The sequence below is a fragment of the Manis pentadactyla genome, chromosome 2 (genome assembly GCF_030020395.1).
Source record: "Manis pentadactyla isolate mManPen7 chromosome 2, mManPen7.hap1, whole genome shotgun sequence".
NCBI classification, from domain to species: domain Eukaryota; kingdom Metazoa; phylum Chordata; class Mammalia; order Pholidota; family Manidae; genus Manis; species Manis pentadactyla.
In genome coordinates this window covers 224,918,547-224,934,942 of record NC_080020.1, presented here as the reverse complement: position 1 = coordinate 224,934,942, position 16,396 = coordinate 224,918,547, and the positions used below count along the sequence as shown (strand labels likewise).

Here is a 16,396-nt window from a genome sequence, read left to right as displayed (position 1 = left end):
ATTTTATGAAAAAGCAAGGAAAGGATTTAAAGAGCTTAGGAATAAAAAGAGAACATTTCAAAACATTTTTACTTTATTATAAAAGTTACACAATGATTTTTTAAAGTTATAAAATAGATAAAAGGGCAAAATCTCTCATAGATTTACTGCAAATATACAGATTTGCTTCCACCTTTTTCCCTTTAATGAGATTTTCTGGGGGTGGGGGATTATTTTATTGCCCAGAGTAATTTAGTACATTATTTTTTTAATTACTATAGGAAACACAATATTCATACAATCAGTTTTGGTCCAAAAGGAGTTATGTTGAGAAAACTGGACATGCAAGAGAATGAAACTGGATTACTGTCTAACTCCATACACAAAAGTAAACTTAAAATAGATCAAAGACCTGAATGTAAGACATAAAACCATAAAACTCTTAGAAGAATACAGGCAAAAAATCTCTTGAACACAAGCATGAGCCATTTTTTCCTGGATACATCTCCTTGAGCAAGGAAAACAAAATAAAAAATGAACAAGTGGGACTACATCAAACTAAAAAGCTTCTGTCCAGTAAATGACACCATCAGCAGAACAGAAAGGCAATTTACAGTATGGAAGAATATATTTGCAAATGATTCATCTGATAAGGGGCTAACATCCAAAATATACAAAGAAGTTATGTGCCTCAACACTCCAAAAAATGAATAAACTGGTTAAAAAATGGGTGGAGGACCTGAACAGACATTTCTCCAAAGAAGAAATACAAATAGCCAACAGGCACATGAAAAGATGCTCCACATTGCTAATCATCAGAGGAATGCAAATCAAACCCACAATGAGATATCCCCCCATACCAATTAGAATGGCTACTATCCAAAAGACAAGAAATAACAAGTGCTGGAGAGAATGGAGAAATGGGAACCCTCCTACACTGTTGGTGGGAATGTCAATTGGTGCAGCCACTGTGGAAAGCAGTTCGGAGGTTCCTCAAAAAAACAAAAATAGAAATAACCATTTGACCCAATAAGTCCACTTCTAGGAATTTACCCAAAGAAAATAAAACCCCTGATTCAAGAAGATATACAAACCCCTGTGTTTACCACTGCATTATTTACAACAGTCAAGATATGGAAGCAATCTAAGTGTCCAGCAACAGATGAATAAAGAAGAATTGGTACACATACACAATGGAATATTATTCAGCCATAAAAAAATCCTGCCATTTATAGTAACATGGATGGATGTAGAGGGTAGTATGCTCAGTGAATAAGCCAGGCAGAGAAAGACAAATACCATATGCTTTCACTTATTTGTGGAATATAAAAACAAAGCAGAACAGAATGAACAAAACAGCAGAAGAGTCATAGACACTAAGAAATGACTAGTTGTTACCATGGGGTATGGGCAGGGGTGGGTGGGGAAGCACAAGGGGTATAAAGGGGCACAAAAATTAATTATCAATCATAATATAAGTTGGTCACAGGGACAGTAGTAAAGCATGGAGAATACAGTTAATGATTCTGCAATATCTTCCTATGTTGGCAGATAGTATCCGCACTAGTGGGGGGGTGGGGATTTAATAATATGGGTAACTGTTAAACCATTCTGTTGTATATTTGAAACCAATATAAGATTGTATATCAATGATACTTCAATAAAAAAAGATAAGGAGTCATCTGAAATATGTAAGTAGCTCTATTAACAGAAAATAACAGTAGTAACAGTAACAAAAATACATTCACTGAGTGATTAATTTGAGAATGTGATGTTCTATTATGTGATGCAGCATGAGAGGATATTCACAGTACAAAGAATGGAAGAGCAATGTCCACAAAGCAAAGGCAATTACTGAATCAAAGAAAAAAGATTTTGAAAATATTAATAAGCTAATCCTTGGTAAGAGTTTTCAGTTCTGCACAGCCTACACATTCAAAGACAACCTAACTTTAAACTTAAATGGTTAAGATACATTAAGAAATAGTAAATATGAAGAGCAATTTATAGATCATGATGGACAAAAATAAAATTTTTCTTCTTTGAGAGTGGAGGGGAGAAAGCATTCAAATGAGAAAAACACAGATCTTTATGATTTCTTGTAAATATAAATGTTACAGAATTGAATGCCTGAAGAAACCACAAGCTCTCTTTGTCCAATCTTCTATACTGAAATTATAAACTAGAAGCCAAATTTTTGTGTAAGCTTGCATGGTATATGCCAGTGTTTTAAATGTTACAAATTTTACATACAATCAGGATTTTCCAGATCTTTTTCCCCCCAGTTTAATCAGGATATAACTGACATTTGGCACTATGTAAGTTTAAGGTGCCCGGCATAATAATGTGACTTCCCTATAGAATGAAATGACCATCCATCACCTCATTTAGAAACAAACAAACAAAAAAATACAACAAAAATATTTCTTCCTTGTGATGAGAAATCTTAGGATCTACTCTTATCCCCCAGCTCTGCTTTCTTTAAACGCTGGAAGACAAGAACGCACGGGCAGCTGCCACTTGAGATGAGGCCCGAGTGAGCTCGAGTTGCCTCAGCCTCCACCACTCCCAACCTTCCCTTAAGTCCAGTCCACCCTGCTCGTGTCCATTACCTGCACGGCCTCAGTCGGAAATGTTTGCAAACTCTGATGTGTGAGATGCTTGGCTGGAATAAAGAGGGAGGGAAGGGCAAGCAAGTAAATGTGAGCCGACAGTAAGAGACGAACATACTCATTCTATGTCGGCCCCTTCACTCCATTAGGACTTGATCGCACTCTGCATACCCTTTCCTCACGACATCTGGGGCTGGGGGGAGTGTACAGCTCCCAGGATAATGTCTATTTACTAACTCCTATAAAACACCTGGGCACCTGGCAAGGAATGACACAGAACTGCAAAGAAATAATGTGTTATGTGTTAACGGCATTGTAGGAGGAAAAAAACTGAAAATGTGAGTTTTTCAAATAATTATCATAATCAAGTTATATTGTAACAAAAAGTCCTTTAAATGCAGTAATTTTGGTATAGCACACAATTCCAATCTCAAAACTTTTGATAAAAAATAATGACCTGTGGCTCTCAAGTGTATGCCAACCCAAAACACCTTTCCGAGGTTCACTCACCAATAAAAACACAGCGTGGCCATAGCTCTCAGCACAGCTCAGTGTCACTGCACACAATGCCTGCGCACTGGGGGTGCTCAGAGAACATCTGATGATTTATTTTGCCTTAGCACAAAGACTAGGAAGAAATCGTATTCAATTTGCTGTAGTGGGCTTTTTTTTTTGGTCTCTTCTGTGCTTTAAAAATGCTGTGAAATCCCTAGGTAATATCAAAGAGCTCAATGGAGTCTGAATGCTCTAGCACTGTTCAATATACATGAAGCTTTGAGACAACCGAAGCTGGCACTATGATTAAGCAGCAATTTAAACAAATAACTCTTAAAATATGCAATAGTTTTGAAGAAAAGCTTTCTTCCTTTTTGAATAGTGCACAGAGGAATTCCTCATTAATTATCTGTTTTCTGAGTAGATTTCTTTCTGTACCTCCTTTTGAGAATCACTAATACTGGTTGCTGCTTGTGGGGCATTCCTGTTAGGAAATTTTTTAAAGATATATGAAGTCAATGAGTAGAAAAGAAAAAAGGCCAAGGCAGAGAGAAGCTGGAATTGGAAAAGGTGAGAAGACTGAGGGAAATAATAATGCCTTAAGACTTGGTTACTCAAATTCAGTCCATGGACTAGGAAACATGTGGAAGCTGGTTAGAGACCAGAATTTCAGGCCCACCCACAGCTACTCAAGTAAAACCTGTAGTTTAATAAGATCACCACGAAATTCCTGTGCACAGTGATGTCTGTGAAGCACTCCTTGCTGCTGGCTCATTCACGTCAGAGGGAGATGAAATTCGGTGAGAGAGACCATGTGTGTCCTTACCTGGTGACCCTGGACAAATGACAAAACCTGTCTAAGCTTCATTTCCTAATCTGTGAAATGAAGAGAATAATAATAATAAGATGGGGCTGTCTGAGGGCTGACTGGGCTGCTGAACGGCCATTTCAAAGGTCTTGCATAGATTAATGGGCATTCATTTTTTGTTAAATGCCTATTGGTATGTTTATTAATTCCAGGTTTAATGAACACACTATTTTAGAACATTATCATTTTAGTTACTGGTATTTTTTTAAGACCTATTTTTCTTAAAGCAAATGAATAAACTCTTAACATAACTAGAAATGCAGATATTCTCAAAATATGGTATTGCAGACATACACAATGGCAGGAAACACACCCATTCAAAATAAATTTAATGTGCACAAGCCTCTGAATAATCAATTCCCTTAATCTCCTCTTAAACTGCAGATGCTATAAATGGTTTTGACACTATTTCAAACCCTTAGAATACATAATCCTGATGTCTGGCGGTAAGAATGCGCTTAAACTGAAAAGGAGGGCTGTCTGTTCGGGAGGCTGCGCGCTCTGGTTTTATGTGGTTTGCCCTTAGCACAGGAGAGAGAAGCAGAAAGGGGGCTTCATGGGTGAGGCAGAGGAGCTGCAGTTAAAAGGCAAACAGCTTCTGTTCCAACATAAAAAGTCAAAGGATGACACACTAATGATGGCATAAACTGCCTAAAAACTAAGCAGAAGCCACTTGGTGGCCATTCATACACATGCTCAAATTCTTACTTTTCTCTGCAGTCTCCCTGCCAGGAACATTACAGGATAGTGTGCACCGGCCTTAAAGCACGTCGATGTGTGTGTGTGTGGCAGCTGACAGGGTGTGTGAAGGGAGGTGATTTACTATCTAAACAGATGTCAGAAAGGGCAGTGGAAGTTCAAGTCACAGGGCTGGGAACGAGGGAGGGTGAGGGACACACAGACCTGGCACGCCCTCCTAAAGGTTAGGCAGTCATGTCAGGCCAAGGAATGAGTGACCTGAGAGGGTTACTTGACAAAGGTCTGAATCTCCCTCCATGTCACCTGGAAAAGACACAGTCACCTATATGTCTGTGCCGGGCACACAGGGATGGAAATCAATGCCAAGTATCAGTTTTAACTGTGTGGATCTGAAAAATACCTGCCAAGAATAAAAGTTATGCCTTTATCTTTTTTCCTCTTTTTCTCTCTTAAGCAGAAAAAAAAAAAGTCACTGAAATTTTTCAGTCTTTATTTATTCTGTTTCTGGAAAAAATGTAAGATCTTGTTCTGTTCTTCCATTCCCCAATGTCTTCCTCTTTGGAATCGAAGGTTAAAAAAACAGTTTGTATTCAAGAGACCCAAGTTGGATTTTCTGTGTATTTGGCTAGACATTCACTAAGAAAAACAATGCTTTCTAATCTTCTTGAGACACCCCCAGTGAGACAGGACAGAGGGACCCACTGGAAGGGGCTTACAGCAGTTCCTGCTAAAAGCCTTTCATTGTGCAGGGCCAGGATCCAGGGCAGCACTACTAGAAAGCAGCTAAGCTGCTGACAGCCGCTCACTGGGCAGCTGCCAGGTGAGAACGGCCTGTCAAGCGGTGACTGGAAGGGCAGCAGCTACACGCATCCTCCAGGAGGCAGCTGTGTGTTTCCCGTGAAGCATCTCAGCCTGCTCTGCAGCGCTTCCGGCAATTTCCTCAGCCTGGAGTGCCGTTACCCACCTTGTCCTTACAGACTCATTTCATAGGCCAGGTCTGTGGAAAAAATTGCAGTATTTCCAGAATCTCTTGCCTGGCCTTAGGGCATCTCCACATCAACAGCTGTTTCCAACAGGTGGAGAGCAGTAGTCCATCTCCGTATCAAAAGATGACTACAAAAATACCAGAGAGGAATTTTTGGGGTTCTGAGCCAGGATGGGGAGAGACACAGGTGAGTGGAACTAGACGACTTCTTGTAAGCAATAAATGGGTTTCTCCCACTTAAATTTTTCTTTGACTGTTACCGGTTTCAAAGATTTATTTGCTCTAGGCTGGGAACACATTGCCCCCCACTCCCGGTGATAGTCAGCAGGACCTCTGAACCCAAACTCTGTCTTCATGGGTGCAATGCTTGGGTGGGCTGTTGGTAGAGACGGGGTGATAACAGGAAGACCCCTGTGGATGGTGGGGGCGGGGACACCCTGTGGATGGTGCAGCTTTACCTGGGAAGCTCCATCCGTAGGGCTGCCCCTCAGGGAGCACCTACAGGGAACTTGGTTTAGGGTAAAGCACCTCCTAGAGGGGTGGGACAGTCCCCAGAATTGGGGAAGGGTGGAGACACCAGAAGCTGCAGAATTAGCCCTCGATGAGACAGAAGACAGCTTAGAGGCCCTGAGTGGCTGTGTGGTGGCCAGGACTGTGGGATTTTTGTTTCTCGAGATACTGGAAAGCGTTACTGAGGAGAGATACACACACTGGTGTCACTTGGAGGAGCTGGGCGATGCCCTATGCGATGCCCTTAAGAGAGACAGTTACTGAGAAGTGAGTCGCGCTCCTGGGAGATACACTAGCAGCAAGGCGGGAGGCAGCAGGGGGATCTGTGTTGCAGGAGGCTGTGGGGGAGGGGGAGCAAGGAGTGGTGCCTTCAGCCCAGGAAATGGTAGAGGAGGTGCAGGGGAGGATGGGGGGCGACGGGGCGAGGGTGGGACTGTTGCCAAGGCCACCGCCCAAGGCACCAGCACCTCTGGCCTGGTTGTAATTAAGAAAATAGAAATGTAACAACCGCGGGCTCCTCAGGGGTAGGAGGAGCCCCTCCCCAGGCTGCGGAGCGCTCTGTGCTCCCCTCCTATACCCAGGATGAGCAGGTAGATCAAGCCTCAGGTTTGGGCAGAAGCTGTAGGAACATCTGCATACGAGGCTTCTGCATCTCTGGGATATGGGGATGGAAAACACTGTTATGTTAGGTTCTGAAATGGGCAGACTGGCTTCCCTGATGACTCACCCCTTCCTCTGGGAGCAGTTGCAAAGTGCCCATCACGCCCCAGGGACTCGAATGCTTCTGGACTGGCTGACAGCAGCCATCAGGGCACTTTGGCCTAATCAGGGTGATTTACCACACTTACCCACTAGCTGGAAAATGTATGCAGAACGCCAGCAGGTGTTACAGGAGCTGGGCATGAAAAATGCCATCTGTAATATGGACTCCCAGGACCCCAATGAGGAGTTGCTCACCGTAGCAATGAGAAATCTGGTGCTCCATACAGCTCCCCCATCTCTCTTTGGGTCCCCAGTGACTGCTCTTGCCCCCCACTTAGGGGAACCCATAAATGAGGCTACTCATAATTTAGTAGATCTGGGGGAGACTGAAACAATAAGAGCAAGGAAGGGAATATGAGCTATGACTGAAAGGAGAGGTGCAAAGGGCCCCATGAAGGTCTGGAGGACCCAGATGTGGGCTGATTTGATAAAGTCCAGGGTAACGAAATAAAAGCTTGATGGGCAACGCAACAGGATCTCATTAGAACTGTGGCACCAATTAAAAGCCAGAGCAACAGTTCCAGCCACTGAGGTCCAGGACACGGAAGCCAGAGGCAAAACCCCATGTCTGGCCTGCATCCCTGCAAGACTTCCTGGGGACCGTACTCAGGATCTACCTGGGCCCTTACCCCCACAGGAGGATGACTGGGCATCACAGTTTGACTGAGGGGTTTGACAAGGCCCATACCTTGGGGGACATGGTGAGTACTGGAGGCCACATGTAGGATTAGCAATTCATTGGTTCCCTGTGAATGTATGTGTCCTGGTGCTGGTGGACACAGGCGCTGAATGTTCTCTGATTTATGGCAATCCTGGGTGTTTTCCCGGGACTCCTGCTGTGATAGGTGGCTATCAGGGTAAGGCAATTAGGGTGAAGAAAGCCCAAACCCCATTGGGGACAGAGTGTTTACCCCTAAAGGAGCATACTGTATATATTTCTCCCATCTCTGGATGTATTTTGGGGGTGGATATCCTGCAGGGCCTGTGCTTACAGACCACCGCAGGTGAGTTCAGACTGAGGGTACATGTGGTAAAGGCAGTTCTGAGGGGACATGCTAACCACCCGCCTGCAGCTCTGCCTGTACCTTCATGGGTGGCAAATACTAAGCAGTATAAATTGCTTGGGGGGCACAGGGAAACTGGAGAAACTCTACAGGAGTTGGAGACGGTGGGCATCATATGCTCCTGGCATATTACCGTGGATTAAAGAGAACTGAATAAAGCCACACCCCTTTTCATGAACTAGGGACATGTCATCATGTTGCAGATCTTACTAACGCTTTCTTCTCTACTGACACAGCACAGGGAAGTCAGGAACAGTTTGTCTTCATGTGGGAAGGCCGGAAGTGGACATTCATTGTCCTTCTACAGGGATACCTCCACAGTCCCACCATTTGTCATGGACTTGCAGCCCAGGACTTGGCCACATGGAAGAAACTACAAACAGTGTAGCTATATCACTACATTGACGATACTAGGCTCACATCTGATTTTCTTGCAGATTTAGAAGGGGCAGTCCCTAAACTGCTGTAACATCTACAGGAAAAAGGATGGGCTGTGAACAGCACCAAGGTTCAGGGACCTGGTTAGTCAGTAAAGTTCTTGGGGTTGTCTGGTTGGGGAAAACTAGTTATCCCAGAAGCAGTCACAGTCAAGGTCCAGGCTTTCCCTACCCCCACCACTGTGGCAATAATACAAGAGATTTGGGGTCTTTTGGGTTACTGGAGAGTGTTTATTCCACACTTGGCACAAATTCTGAAGCCCTTATACAGGCTGGTACAAAAGGGCAATCAATAGGTGGGACTGGGATGAAACATGTGCAGCTGCTTTCTCTGCTGCTAAGCGAACAGTCAAGGCCGTGCAGGCCTTGAGTGAAACAGACTCATCAAGGCCCTGTGAGCTAGATGTTCACGTAACCAAAGATGGTTATGGATGGGGTCTTTGGCAGTGGCTTGAACGGACCTGCCAACCTACTGGATTCTGGTCGCAACTGTGGAAAGCAGCAGAGGTCCGGTACACCTTGACAGAGAAACAACTGGCTGCTGTGTACCTTGCTAAGGTATGCCTTGCTTGCTAAGGAGCAATGCCTTGCTTGCTAAGGAGCTTCACTGGAACAGCTCTGATCAAGGTGATAACCACCTATCCCATTATGGGGTGGGTGTAAGACTAGACCCAAAAGCCATGGACTGGAGTGACACAGACTATCCTATACTAGCCAAATGGGGCACATATTTACAGCACTGTAATGCTCTCTCCACTGGCAGTGGAAAACTCTAACATTTATTGGGGCCAGTGACATATACCAGTGAAAGGCAGGAAGAACTTGCTTTTCAGTCATTGGTAGTCAAGAGTCCTTATCAAGGGGGAAAAGCCCATATAACTGAAGATGCTTGGTATACAGATGGCTCCAGTCATGGGCAGCCCCCTAAGTGGAGGGCTTTGGCTTTCCATCCTAAGACTGAGATGATATGGATGGAGGACAGAGAGGGGAAGAGCAGCCGATGGGCTGAGTTGCAGGCAGTATGGCTCGTGATCACCCAGGAGCCCTCCCCCATACTTGTCTGCACTGACAGCAGGGCCGTCTATTGGGGCTTGACCCTGTGGCTACCGACATGGTACCATGCCAACTGGATGGTTGGTCACTAGCCCCTTTGGGGACAAGAGCTGTAGCAAGACCTATGGGCCTCTGGTCAGACTAAGGCAGGTACTGTATATCATGTGACTGGCCACTTGCCTTTGGCATCCCCAGGGAATGATGAAGCAGACACATTGGCCCAGGTGCGCTGGCTAGGAGGAAAGCCTGCCTCTGATGTAGCCTAATGGTTACATCAGGGTTTGTTGCACACAGGGCAAAAGACAATGTGGGCTATAGCCTGTCAGTGGGGCTTACCACTGACCTCTGAAGAAGTCAGCAGAGCCCAGAAGGAGTGCCTCGTGTGCTCTAAGAGGGACTTACACTGAGTCCCGCAGCAACATGAGACAATAGTAAGGGGCCGACAGCCCTTGTCAGGTGGCAGATAGACTATACTGGGTCTGTGCCATATCAGAAGGATCTTGGTATGCCATGACTTGTGTGGACACAGCTACTAGCCTACTTGTTGCAGAGCAGCAAACCACCAGGAGGGGTCTAGAGCATGTCTTTGCAGCCTATGGCTGGCTGCAGGTGACTGAGAGTGATTAAGGCACCTACTTCACTGGACATGCATTACAAGAATGGGTGCAATTAGGAATAAAGTGGAAGTTTACTGTACCATATAACCCTACCAGGGCAGGCGTGATAGAGAGACACATCGGTTTGTTGAAATCTGGCCTGAAGTTGGACAACAGACTATGGGGATGGTCAGTTTGCTTATGGACAATGCTGTGGCACTTGAATGAGAAGCCCCGAAAAGGAGCCTTGAGCCCTGTGGACATGCTAGCAGACATCGCTGTCTCTCCTATACAAGTGTATGTGCAAACCAAAGAGGAGTTACTGGAGCCAGGATGTGGCCAGCAGAGCAGCATCCTGCTGCCGGCCCCAACTGCATTAAGCCCTGGAGACTGCTGAGTGGACGTGGCCCTGGACATTTCAACACAGGGACCAGCAATGGCTGACCCTTCTGACACCTTCAGATAAAGGCCTGGAAGCTGGCCTCCTGTGTGTTCCTGGAGTAACAGCAGAACAGCCCCCAAAGATCACAGTAATGCACCCAAAACGTCCAGGAGGTAAGAGCATCTTATGGGGAAGTACAGTGCATGTACCTCCTCTAGCCCTATCTACTGACCCATCTGTCACTCCCACAGGGAGGGGTGAAAGTCTGGTAAACTCGACCAGGATTAGATCCCATTCCTGCCACTGTCCTATCACAGGACCACCCTCTTGCATGCATCCTACCTGATGGACAAGATTTGCCTATGCTGGTGTCATTAAAACATGCATCTTCTCATCCTTAAGGTTATTTTCTTCTACAGTCCCTGTGGCCTGGACCTGCCCCCTGGCTGCAGCTTCAATGTAACGAGTGCACTGAGCTCCCTACCAGTTCAGCTACTGGTCTCCCGTGGAGCCCGCAAGCTATGGACTTAACCTGCAAAGGACTTTGAACCTGGCTGAATCCTCCGGCTTAATGATTATCATGATTTTATTGCTGCTGCTATTATTACTATTGGTCTGCTTACACTGCTCCAGTTTTCTCGCACACAGGTCATTGCGGAAGATGGGGCTGGAGTAAATTGTGAGGTAAGATTTCTGAAGGGGTGGGTTGCAGAAAAAATTGTAGTATTTCCAGAATCTCTCGCCTGGCCTTAGTGCATCTCCATATCAATAAGTGTTTCCAAGGGGTAGAGAGAAGTAGTCCACACCCATATCAATATGTGATTACAAGGTGGGTGGAGAGGAGAGCATGCCCGTGGACCAGAGGTATTTTTCGGGGGTTCCTCCAAGACAGGAGGGGAAGAGACACAGGTGAGGCAGTAGACAACTTCTTGTAAGCAATAAATGGGGTTTTCCCACTTTATTTTTTCCCTTTGACTGATTTCGGCTTCAAAGGTTTATCTGCCCTGGGTTAGGAACACATTTTCTCTGCAGTTACAAGGCTCAATGTCAGCCCTTCCCCAGGCACAACCAGCCATGCCCTGCGCCCAGCTTTCTGTGCAGCACCCACCACCCTATAGCACAGCAACTAGGCTGTAGGTAAACTAGTCTCCCTGGCAAGAGTCCGGGCTCCTTGCAGTTGGAGGTTATTCCTTACCCATATCAACTTCTTCCTGACTCAGCACAGAGTATGGCAGAAAGTAAACACGCATCATAATTACATTTATTTTTAGCATAAGAGGCCTAAATTAGCCACTGTACCTGAACATTAAGTAGAAGGTAGTATGCATATAAAAATTCTATTTATGAGTGAAGAGGAGTTTTCTCAAATGTTTCTTCATTATTACCATATCATACCGTCCGTTAAAAAAAGAAGTAGGGGTGAGGTGAGGCCTTACGTAGCTGATGTGGATATTAGAGAGATGAAAGATCTTTGTAAACTCTGGGAAATATGTAACTGTCAATTTGCTATTGCTATTTTTATCACTACCACTGCACCAGAATGAAAAATTATAGAAGTGGCATTAGAAACATACACCTTTCTAGACTTAGAAAGCCTGTATACTTTTAGTCCTCAGGGCAGTGCTAACATGTATCAGCTTTTTAAAAAATAATATATATATACACCCTAGGAATTTTCACACTTAATTCAGTTAACCTCTTGGAGATGTGAATCCCCTTTCCTAATAAATTCAAAGCAGGGTCCTCGCTGGCCTCCCTTGGAAGGAGGCAGGGAGAGACCATGCTGTCCACGGCAAACAGGCTGTGGAGAGAGGGTGTGTCCTGCCGCAACGACGAGGTAAGAGGACAGCAGCAGAGACGGTGTTTCCAGATGCAAAGCCTCTTTCATTAGGCTGAGTCCCCAGCTCTTCCTTCAGAAGCACCTAAAATGCTGCTTCGTCTGGCAGCTTCAGAGATGCCGCCACTGAAAGCACTTCTGCTGGTGAACACGCAGCTGTGAGTGATGCAGAGCCTGCGGGCTGTGGCCCTGGGGGCTGAGGGTGGTGCCACCCAGACCCTGCACATGGCCTGCTCTGCTCTCCGTGCAAAAACGCACAAACATGAATGGGTAATGACCCCAAATGGTGGCTGAACAGTGGGAATCATCAATTTGGCACAGGAGGCTTTGGGAGGTGTTGTTTACTTCAGTCTGCCTGCAGCTGGGGCAAAACTGAAGAAACAAGAGTCTGGAGCTCTGGGAAGTGTGAAGCTGCTAGAGAACTTATTCTCCTCCATCAGAAGGGACTGAAATTAATGAAGCTCTTGCAGAAAATCCAGGACTTGTCAACAAATCTTATTATGGAAATGGTTGGCTGATCAAGACAACACTGAATAATCCTTCAGAACTACATGAACTAATGAGTGAAGATGAACGTGAAAACACATAAAACTACTGGGGCCTGTAAATGGAACCCCTAAGTTAACCAGCGTGAAACAATTTAATCTAGCCTAGTCATCTTAAATTAGTGGTGGATAGAAAATTTTAATCAGCAACTTTTAGCAGTACCAATGGAAAAAGAAGCTACCTGCAACAATGCTGAAGAAAATGCCCCTAAACGCGTCATGCTGGCAGATGAACCCAATACACACCTTTGCCACAATACCTGTGGGTTTCAGGCTAGACTACAGGTAAGTAGTCAGAGTTGCTAAAACCATCTGTTGTGAAAACTAGGTATAAAAATTCTTAACTCAAGGATAACATTGTCATCTTAAGCCTGATACAACTTGCTTATATCCATCCCTGGATTGGGGTCAAAATACTCACTAATCTTTCCATTGGGAATACCTGGCAGTAGAGAAAAGTTTTTGTTATATATTATCAGATGAAGAACAATACTATCTTAATTTTGCAATATACTGTATTCGCTGGTGCTATTTTTATATAGTGAAGCAACAGCCTTGCAGGAAAATAAAAAATTTAATAATTAAAACTTCAACATCTTCAAAAAAAAATTATTTCTAAGACTCTGAGGAATGCCACAGAGATAGACAAACTGTTCTAGTCTTACCCTTTGTCCACACTGGTGTAGACTGCTGCTACAACACCTTCAAGGACCTGGAGTGGGTCTCCTGGTCCACCGAGGTCAGCACTGCCTCCCCTGTGAACAGAGAGAGAAGTGACTGAGAACAAGATGGCTCAGAAATAAAACCAGCATTTACACCCTGATGCACCCCTCTAGACTTTGGCCAAGGACACTGCCAGCTCATAGCCATTTGTGATATATGCAGTCTGCAGAGGTACCACATCCAATCGTATATGCTAAGGATATGGAAATAAAATGCTAACTGTCCTTAAGGAGTAAGGAGCTTGCGGTCTACTATGTGACTGTTTCCCTATCAGCAAAATCTACTTGCATTCTGTCATTCAAAAACCATTGAAAGGACATTAAACACATGAGCTAATTTAAGCATTAAGTTTATAATAATCATCTAAATTATCCACAGGATTAAAAGGAACCCTAATATTTACATGATGCTTACTAGGTACTAGGCACCACTAAGTGCTTTACATATATTCTGCCATTTAACAACTCCAACAGCCCAGTGGACTATTATACAGGTAACTATCATTATGCCCATGTTACAAATGTGGATGTGTGGAACTCTAGTGAGTTTTGAAAATGCACCAGAGGAAAAAGAAGTTGTCTATGAGTTTTCTGAATAATTTATCTGATTTTAATCATCTGCCAGATTCAGTTATTTTCATGCCCTTGTTATTTTATGTCTACTAAATTTTACTAACTTTCTAAAAGGTAAATGGTACAGATGTTGTCAATAGCAATTTATTTTCCTTTGGAAAAGAGGTAGCTAAACTCCTGAAGTTCTCTTTCTTAGCCAAAAGATCTAATTCACATTTACCGAACACCTTTTGAGTGATAAGTATAACACTTATTCAGAACCAAATCTCTAGTAGTAGAACAGGGTGCAAGGAAGGAGAAAGAAGAATAATTTGTGTCAGTTTTATAAATGTAAAAAAATCACATATTAATAAAATGTGCAATTTTTAAGAAATAAGTGAAATTCACCAAAGCACAAATATTTTTCAAAATATTTGCTTTTGTGAGCTCTATATAAATCTTGATTTAAGAAAACAGTATAAAGATAACTGTGAATCAAAAGGTACAAGACGTGGCAAACAAGTATCCTATCCATCATCATTTGAAAGATCAAAGTGGCTCTTACAACCACCGCCAACAGCAAAGCGGAGTAAGCTAGTAATTGAACAAAGCTTTATTAATATGACATGTTATTTCTACAAACTTAAATTTTATTTCTCTCTCTGTAAAATTACTAGTTACTTCAGAGCATGAAGGTGAAAACTGTAGGAGGGGTAATTAAACCGATAAAGGCTCATTTGACTTCAGTTCAGCTGCTGAAAACTGACACACATTTCATCAGAAAGTTCCTCAAGAGCAATACAGAATTACAAAGAATGCTTAAAAGGAGAATAAATTAAACACAACTAAATCTTTTAGCCTAATTGCATTATTCACAGAAAGCACTCAATGCCATATTCTCTTCTTAGCTTGACTTTCCCCTTTTTCCTGATCTTCCCAGATGCATTCGTACAGAGGCACCAGCATCACCATAAAGCTAGAATTCCTCAATTAATTGCAGGTAAGTAATGTCCTAAGACACTTAACAGACGTGTAACTTCTTCAGTGTATAAGCCACCTTGTGTACTCCGAACTAAACTCGTGGGAACCATTTTCCCACTGACACAAAGAGGGCGAATTAGAAAAAGTGAGCTCTGAAAACTCACACCGAAGCCACACGTCTAACACTCAGCGACCCACTTCACTTGCCATTTTGGCCTTTCCCTTATTTCAGAAATTATTTGATGGGAGAGACATTCTAACCAGAAGGTACTTGTTTCTTGATATTTTACACACAACACCAATAATGAAACATTTTCATGGTTCTTCATTCTCAAGATATCTTAAGACTTTGAGAAATCTTATAATCCTCCAACTTTCATGAAGTACTTCATAGTTTATAAAATGCTTCTACATACATGATATTTTACCTTCATAACAACTGTGAAATAAGCAGTATTACTGGCAAAATAACCCTTCAAGTTTTCCTGGATGACTATTTTCTAGCTTACCTCAGGGCAGAAACTATTTTCATTACTGCGCTCTGCACGACATCCTTGGGTGAGATGCCAACTGGGCCCACAGCCACCTGTAGCAGCTGCTCAATCATTCTTAAAGGCTGACCATCTAAGCACATGGACACAGCTTGATCGTGAAGTTTCCCTTTTTCTGATCGGGACAGATCATAGAGGTGACTGTATTTCTGCAGCATTTCCTGCAAAGACGTGGTATTCAATACCTCAGTATCACATAGAAATTAAATGGGTCTGTGTGTACATATGCAGAAGATTCACAAACCAAATACACTATGACCACCACAACCACCACCACATGAAGAATATGTCATGGTTAGTAAGAGCCTGGGCTTGAGCACAAATCCTTACTTTAACATTTATTAGTTAGTGGGATGTGGTGATCTCAAATTTCATTATCTGTAAAATTGTATGTTAAAAATGAGACAACAGGTTCTTGCAAACATTAACTGAGATTATAAGTTTGGTAAGTGTTAAAGTTGGAAGTTTGGCACAAGATTTTGTTCTACTTATCTCTCCATTGTGAAACTTCTATTTTTAAAAATGCCTCAGAATTAGGTAGGGCTATTACTAGTATCCCTAGTGAGACAAGGGGGAAATGAAGCTCCATAGTATGCACTAACTGTAGTATATGTATTTCACCAGGCATGTAATTAAAGAGGTTAAAATCAAGGCCTGAACTTAAAAGGGAGAAATGTATAAGGCTGAAGGTTATTTCCAGCACTAGCTATAAAAGGCACCTTAATAAATAATGCTTAATTTAGGAACCAGAATGGTATCCTACAAG

General features: G+C 43.3%; 1 protein-coding gene across 3 annotated transcripts in view; it reads right to left on the bottom strand.

Annotated features, from left to right (window-relative positions):
- Window positions 1-16,396, bottom strand: part of NBAS (NBAS subunit of NRZ tethering complex) — a 345,656-nt gene that overhangs the window by 43,039 nt on the left and 286,221 nt on the right. For all 3 annotated transcript variants that reach the window (XM_057497443.1, XM_057497442.1, XM_036881629.2), the window contains exons 46-47: window positions 15,589-15,791; window positions 13,490-13,579 (exon numbers count right to left, since the gene is read on the bottom strand). In XM_057497443.1, coding sequence (XP_057353426.1) covers window positions 13,490-13,579; window positions 15,589-15,791 — 293 coding nt within the window. The remainder of the gene's footprint in view (window positions 1-13,489; window positions 13,580-15,588; window positions 15,792-16,396) is intronic.